This window comes from Sinocyclocheilus rhinocerous, unplaced genomic scaffold, assembly GCF_001515625.1.
Source record: "Sinocyclocheilus rhinocerous isolate Xijiao unplaced genomic scaffold, SAMN03320098_v1.1 scaffold334, whole genome shotgun sequence".
NCBI classification, from domain to species: Eukaryota; Metazoa; Chordata; class Actinopteri; order Cypriniformes; family Cyprinidae; genus Sinocyclocheilus; species Sinocyclocheilus rhinocerous.
The window spans coordinates 352379-360733 of record NW_015658500.1 but is presented as its reverse complement, the minus strand read 5'-3'; the positions used below and the strand labels follow the sequence as shown (position 1 = coordinate 360733).

Sequence of the window (8355 nt, the reverse complement as noted above, 5' to 3'; positions counted from 1 at the left end):
AAAAAGTATTCTCGTAGCTTCGTATAATTGCGGATGAACCACTGATGTCACATGGATTATTTTACAGATCTCCTTGCTATGTTTCTGGACTTGGGAACATTTCAGTTGTATTGCTGTCTATGCAGGGTCAGACCACTCTCAGATTCCATCAAAAATATCTTAATTTGTGTTGCGAAGATGAACGAAGGTCTTTTTACGGGTTTGAAACGACATGAGGGTGAGTAATTAATGACAGAATTTTCATTTTTGGGTGAACTAACCCTTTAAAAAGGCATTCCCAATTCAGTTTTGAACAGTACAAAACCTTTTACAGGTTCACAGTCTAAGTGAATTTTCTCACCACTCAAGTCCAAAAACACCATAAAAGAAACTGTTGTGTATGTTGCTTCCCTCGACGACAAAAACGCTGCGTAGGACGTTGAAATGAAGCTCATAATCAGGAATGGCACACACCAATCTGGCCTTGAGAAAGGATGTCCACTTCCTCTGAAGAGTCCTCTGCCCTCCAATGTCCCCCTGTGAATGACAAACAAAATGCAACTGATATAAAAATCAAAGCAAATTACATATAAAAACATGGCTCATTTTTATTAACTCAATAGAGCAGTAGGAACGACACAATATACATATGTATTATGCATAGTCTGCAGTTCTCTGAAAGCTGTCTCCTCAGGGTCATGAGTCACAATAAAGTAGCAGTAAAAATATTAACAAATAATGAACACAATATCACTCCATCTTACAATCTAATGGGATGTGGCATAATTGAGTTTAAATGATAAATTATGATTATGAAGCTTTGCATCTTACTGCAAATCCCTGTCAACTGTCAAATCAGAGGTATACTGAGAAGTATTATCTGGGGAATTTCTACAAACCCACCCCGTGGCTTTTTGCATAATTCACATATACCCTTGAGAGTAGTTCACAGCCAAATGCACCAAGCACTGGTATGTGAAACTCTCCTGAATTAAACATTCAGCTTGAAATAACACAGTTGTGGGCACAACAAGCTGTCTGCTCAGAAACAGGCTCCATCAGACTTTAGTAGTAACACGAGGACCTTCAGGCTAATTGTGGTGTCAGTTCACATTCAGTCGAGAAGAAGAAAGAGCAGAACTGAGGATGGCTCAAATATAAGAGTAAAGGAAATAGATCCTTTTGTACAGTTTCTCCAATACAAAAGTTATTAGCAATGCTGTCACATGATATAAGTATCAGATATTTGTGTCACTGCAATTTCATTCTTTTTATTTCTAAAAATGCACACTGTGTATACTTGGCTGTAGAAAAAACTTCCAATCTGTTAACTATAACTATATCTATAACTATAAGGCATGGTTTGTTACTTTGACAGGGAATATTTTCTTAATTAATATGAAATGTATTCATGATGTGTAAACACTGAAAAGCAATATTTACTTTAGAGTACCCTACGTAAAATTGCTATTTGAACCTTTCTATGGAATTTTCTATGGAATCTTGAACTACTGCAAAGTTGTTTGTGCACAAATCACTGTTCGGGTGATTAGTGTTCCCATTGGTGGACCTGCTTAATTAAAATAATTTCTCAGCCACTGAACGCAATGCAAGTCAACAGAAGATTTTTATAGTATAGTAAGTAAGAGTTGCCTACATTTAGAAGACAAATTGGACTAATTTAAAACATCTTCTTGAAGCTGATTGAGCTTACACCAAAACTTGTTTATTGGGGTGAGACTGGTGTTTTTTAACTTATCTATTTAAAGTGCTAACAAAATTTTTCACAACTTATAATAATTTTATTTAGTTAGCCTAAAGACTGTGGACTAGTTACTAAAACATTTTTAATTTTCTTCAGTGTATGCATGTTACCATTCAAATGTTTGGCTTCTTTTTCTTCAAGAAATGAATGCTTTTATTCGGCAAGAATGCACTAAACTGATCAAAGTGACAGTAAAGACATTCATAATGTTAGTAATGCTAATTCAAATAAATGCTGTTGAACATTCTATTCACCAAAGAATCCTGAAAAACAATGTATCATGGTTTCCACAAAAATATTAAGCAGCACAACAGTTTTCAACATTGATAATAATAATAAATGTTTCTTGAACAGCAAATCAGTATATTAGAATGATTTCTGAAAGATCATGTGACACTGAAGACCGCAGTAATGGCTGCTGAAAATTACATTTTAAAATATATTAGAACAGAAAACAAAAAACAAACAACAACAACAACAACAAAAATCACAATTTTACAGTATTTTTGAACAAATGAATTCAGTCCTGGTGAGCATAAGAGGCTTCTTTCAAAAACATTAAAAATCTTACCAACCCAAACATTTTGAACAGTATACGAGTGGATGTGTACATGTGTGTAATCAGGCATATGGATGTGTGTGTGTGTGTGTGTGTAGTGTGGCCTACTTTGGACTGGAGCTTCTTTCCCTCCTAACTCAGTAAGTCAAACAGTAAGGGACCTGACCTGCTTCCCAGAGCTGTAAAGTGTTAGCTGCAGAGTGAATGCAGGCATGAAATAAATGAAGATATAACGGTGAGGGGAAAATGTTGCGTGGTTTATCCGAGCACAATGAAGACACTAAATGAGATGAGAGTAATGCAGGTGGGAGAGCATGTGTGGGAGAAGGAAAGCGAACGAGAGAGATAGTTTGGGTAGTGGGGCTTTATCTGCCCGGCAACAGTGGCAAACCATAGAAACTCCAGGAATGTGTGAGGACATGAGGTCAGGCTGGCGCCGTCATGGAGCTTGGAATAATTTGAGCTCATTTGAATTGTACTTAGGAGCGAAAATGTCTTGTTAATGTAAATTTGAACACCAGATTTGAAAAATACAGATCAACATACAACGGTTCCTCTTCATAAGCTCAACTCAAGATATATCCTGAACTTTACCTTACACACACGGGCCACCCTGGCCACTTTGGTCTGACTGGAGTAAGCTGTCGGTTCCGTGTTCCTCTCCGTGAAGAAGAAGTAGAGTTTGTCATCATCCCCAATGGAGCTGTTGATGCTCTCTCTGAGAAACGCTGAGCCAACAAAATCTGACTCTACGAGAAAGAACATCAGCATTAACTGCTGCCCACACCACAATGGACCAATTATGAGCCTTACCGATCTTATTGTGTGTCTGAGAAGTTTCAAAGTACATTGTTTATCGATTAAAATACAGTGACTCTTTTGGATCTTCTGTTCCTTTTAATGTTATATCTGTGCTATTACTTTTCTAAACAATCAAGACTATTTGATTCTTGTTTGGCAGATGAGACAGCAAGTACAAACAGAACATTAACAGAAGGACCTGAGTCTCAGCAAGTAACCATTCAGAATACCATAGCAACTAAAAAGAAACATGCAAAAAAACACTCAGAACACCTTAGCAATGCCCTAGAAACTACCTACAATACCCGAACATTATGGTTGCATAGGCGAACACCATTTACATTCTACTTTTTCAAAAAAAATGGTCAACTAACCCAACAGCCATCTTGTTGGGGAATCATCTGTCCGCAAGTTGGGGAAGGGAAAGTTGCGTCGTATATCAGGGATGTTGTGAAACTCATACTGGGAGGCAGAGTACATCTCACCATCTGTAACAGCAAATCTTATAGGTCACACTAGAAGAAACATGCAAGTTATGAAATAAGGTTATGAATCTAAATCATTTACCTATTATAAATCCAGTGTAGCCCTTTGTAGGGTCATAAGGACATTTCTCCTTTCCCTCCTCAAAACGCACAAAGGTAAAGCGTGCCACATCCTGACCAAAGCAGGGAGATTTATAAGCACCATGCTCTATCTTATAGTAATAAAGCATTCATGATTGCAATTCCTTTGCAATATGAGGTACAGAATGAGAGAGTAAACGTCTCACTATGTAAGCACAGCGTGGTCTGAAGGCATGTGTCCCGCAGGTGTACAGGTGAGTGTCATTGTATCTGTCCAGGAACCGCACATGATTGTAGCATTCAGTCTGTGATGAAACAAGCAAGAAATGATTCTAGAACACTTACATTTTCAACAAAAAAAAGATACATTATGCAGTACCATATGCAGACTTTAGGGGGTGCTGTGGAGAAAACTGCCAATAGTCAAAAATGTTTTATTATTGTTTGAGAGTGGAAATCAGGGTTTTTATCGTTAACTAAAGCCATTTAAAAAATTGTTACTTGAAATAAAATAAATGTTAACTGAAGAAACTTCCTGTACGGTTATCTATACATCACAAAAAAGTACATCTTTTCATGCTATATAGCACTTCAGATGTGGTTTTCCATTTATCCATTTGAAAGAAGCGTTTATCCAAAGCAACTTAAAGTGAATTCAGGCTATACATTTTACCAGAACTTATCAATCAATCACATGACACTGAGTTGAGCTGCGGATTTAGGGAAGGATATCCTACACATCAAGAAAGGCAATACCTGATTGTTCTTTCCTTTGCTCAGGCACTGCCTCTTCTGGTCAGAAGATGCTGCCCATTCCAGCTGTTATATAGATATGGACAACTATGATCAGCCCAACTGCATTAGGTAGAGAAATGAAATATATTGAACAAAGGCAGAACTCACAGATAGAGAGATATCGGTGTCAGAGATGTTAGTGGTGTCCAGTTTGTAAATGGCTTCTCTGGCCCCAACATACAACAACCCTGGTCCATCCTCCAGTAACAGAGAGCTATAGTTCACTGCAGCTCCATGGAAATGATTACAACCCAGCAGCCCTGCGAACAGCGAGAGAGACCCAGTTAAAAAAAAACGGGGAAAAACATGACCAAATCGTGTCGACAACATAGAGATCCACTCATAGCTCAACACTGTTTGGTCTATTATTGGAAATATTTGAACTGAGATGAACAGATGGAGAACTGAATCCTTATCAGCAACCTTTGAATAAACTAAATGGCAACAAAGAAAACATGACCATGAAAACATAATAATAAAGCAAAGCTTCATTCAGCAGCATGAGAAGGTATGGCATGAATTGCATTAATGTGACATAGTTTCACCACAAACTAATATCTAACTTCACTGTAAAAAAGAAATGCTGGCATAATAAAAAGTGGGGAAAAAAGAGTGAGGGAAAGCAAAAAGGTACTGGATTTAACACTTCCTGTTTATATGTACAATGATAAAATGTCTTTCTGAAATATTGACGTTTTTGGGTGGTCTGCTTCCTCAAATTAAGGGCATAAAGTAAACCCAGGCACATTCTGAAGGGTAAAGGACTTGCCCATCTACAACACTGCATGCTGAGATTTCCTGCCCCATACTGAGAGACGGGTGGGCTATGCTGATGAGACTTGGCAGTATTAGGCCACATATCAACCATGGTACCCCTCAAATGCCCTTCCCCTCAAACATGGTGCTAAAGTCTACATCAGCAACAATATACAGTAAATCCAGCATGCAAGCTTGGAACACAAAAGATTTGGAATCAGAATTTAAAAGTGATTTGTGCCCTATCATATTTTCCATCCTCTTTTTGAGCAAAATAAAAAAAATGTGTGTTTTTGATAACTAAATTGTCGTTTAAAGAAGGAACATAGTGTACTAAAATACTCTCAGAAAGAGAAAAACAAATAGTGTGGCCATTGTATTCCAATTACAGAATGAATAACACTAATCAGTCGGCTCCTTTTGGTGAATCAAAAGCATACAGACAGTCCCTTTCAAGTAAAGTCTGTTCACTTATTGGCCATATTTGCAGCACCTCTGAATGCCTTCTACTTGAGCCTTCTACTACAAAGGCTGACATAAACTCCCTTAAATGTTGTTTCTTATGCTCAAATAGCATTAAAAAAGCTTATATTTCAGTTTGGTCCATTGAATGTGCTTGTGCAGCCATAAGCACATCTCAGGACACTGACTGTTTCTATGACAACCAAAACCTCTAACTGCAGCTGCAGTGACACCATGACTATCGACTGCTGATTGGCTCTTTTTTTTGTAAGGCGGCACTTTTTCCGCCATACTATGCGTTGCACTTTCTCCAATTCATAATAGCACGAGTGCACCGTGTCTGTATTACATATCTAAAGTCTTTGATTCAGAGCAACCAGTGTTTTCCTATTCCCAAACGAATGCCTCTTATAAGCCGGTTCTTTTTAGTGAACCAAAAGCATACAGCACAACCAGTGTAGTCTAATTCCAAAACGAATGACTCGTTATGAGCCAGTTCCTTTTAGTGAATCAAAAGCATATAGAGAATCCAGTGTTGCAGTCCGATTTCTAAATTAATGACTCTTGTGTGCTGGTTCTTTTTGGTGAGTCAAAAACATACGGTGAAAACAGTGTAGTCCAATTCTTGACTGCGAGTCTTTTTAGTGAACCAAAAGCATAGAGCCCAACCAGTGTAGTCTAATTCCAAAATGAATTACTCTTACAAGCCGGTTCTTTTTAGTGAACCAAAGCCTACAGAGAAACCAGTGTAGTAGTCCGATATCTGAACGAATGACTTTTGTGAGCAGGTTCTTTTTAGTGAATCAAAAGCTTACAGTGCAACCAATGACTCAGGCCTTTTTTTTTTTTTATGAATCCAAAGGCATACAGCGCAACCAATGTAATCCAATTTCCAAACAAATGAATTTTGTTAGATGGATATTTTTTTGGTGAATCAAAAGCATACAAGTGCTGTCTGCTTCCTTAACGAATTATTATAATGAGCTGGTTCTTTTTAGAGAATCAAATACATACAGCTTACAGCTTACTGAGATTTAATTCAGAGTAGTTATAGACTGGTTATTTATATGACATTGCATAAAGATACACATTATGAGCTCTGCCTCTGACAGTCATATTTTACAAATATTAACACTAGACAAGCAGTGCTGGTCTAGTGTTGTTTGAGCTAGCGTGAAAATGAGTGACAGTATAAACCAAAAAGTCAAGGCCATGAGGATCTAAACTGTCAATCAAAGAAAGGTCGCAACAGACCTACGGGTTGCTGTGCGCGTGGGAGGGCCAAGGGCTAAAATTACTCATAACAGGAAAGAAAATATTAAGTTATGCAAACACGATTCAAGACCTCAGGCAAAGTGACGACATTCTGTGTGTGTTGTTAATCCTTGTGTCTCATTGTGTAGATAGAGAAAGATAGTGACTGTAACACACACAGTGATGAGTGCAGAGCTGACGATAAACTGAGAGATCACACAAAAGCCTTTGAGCCCAAAGCTCATTGTGTGTCCTTGGACCATGTATGCACACAGCCACTCATACACACACATCCACATCCATACCACTATTACTTTTTATAATCACATATCAGGATTTAAGAGAAGGGAAAATGCAGACAAGAGCAGAAATTTGGATGTACATTGCTGGAAATTATAAGAGAGCCCTATGTAATAAACATCTGATATGTTTGTCTCTGGAATACTTGATTTTAATTAGTCAATCATGGCACTGAGTGGTCAAATATTTTCATATAATGACTGCTAAACTGTATATTTGGCTACTGTCTATGGCAACATGCCGCTGCTGCTATATATTGTCTCTTTTGTGGTCTCACTTTTTTCATATCAATGCAAGTTAAAATATCTCATTAGCACCATCTTGAGACTCAAAATTACTAGCTTCCAATTACTAAAAATGGCCTCTTATAAATTAAAAAATATATATATTGGCCAGAAGCTCTAGTCCCAATTTAAAGCTAAAAATTAAAACATGGGAATGAAGATACAAGCTATTTCAGCAAATCAGCTTGCAATGTATATGGATGCCATGACAGTTATAGAATACTACTGCTCCCTGTTGCATGCTTTCACTAAAAATGTTCATATGCAGATTAAAATGTTATGGTTTTTAATAATGCTGTCATTATTTTGTGTTAAGAAATTTATTTATTATGATTTTTTTTAAACTGTGAATGTATATGGAAATCTTCAATAAAGAATACATTTATGTACAAAGAAATATTTTTGCATTTATTTCTGTTTAAAATTAGGGGAACAGCAAGAGGGTTCCTACGTTGCACTCATATATGGGTCCATGAAGAACATTTGACATCCATGGAACCTTTCCATTGCACAAACGTTTCTTTACATAGATAATTAAACTTTTCTTCACACTAAAAAATGCCTCTTTTAAGAACTGATCACAGAACATGTTTCTTCTATGGAATTGCTGCAAAAAAAAAACTTTACATTATTTGGTGTATTTGGTGTAATGAAATGTGTTAGGTTCAAAACACATTATTTTCCACATACTGTACATTATTGTTTCTCCTCTATGCCCCACCTTTCTGAAACGCGTTGATTTTTACAAAGCTCATCGGTCTGAAAAGCAAGGTATGCTCTGATTGGCCAGCTATCTAGTGCGTTGTGATTGGCCGAATACCTCAAGTGTGTGAC

General features: G+C 37.2%; 1 protein-coding gene across 5 annotated transcripts in view; it reads right to left on the bottom strand.

The window, feature by feature from the left end:
* LOC107722218 (semaphorin-4G-like) overlaps positions 1-8355 on the bottom strand; it is a 32442-nt gene that overhangs the window by 8201 nt on the left and 15886 nt on the right. For all 5 annotated transcript variants that reach the window (XM_016530489.1, XM_016530488.1, XM_016530492.1 and 2 more), the window contains 7 exons: positions 4574-4725; positions 4427-4489; positions 3877-3975; positions 3672-3762; positions 3479-3592; positions 2898-3052; positions 341-516 (listed from right to left, as the gene is read on the bottom strand). In XM_016530489.1, coding sequence (XP_016385975.1) covers positions 341-516; positions 2898-3052; positions 3479-3592; positions 3672-3762; positions 3877-3975; positions 4427-4489; positions 4574-4725 — 850 coding nt within the window. The remainder of the gene's footprint in view (positions 1-340; positions 517-2897; positions 3053-3478; positions 3593-3671; positions 3763-3876; positions 3976-4426; positions 4490-4573; positions 4726-8355) is intronic.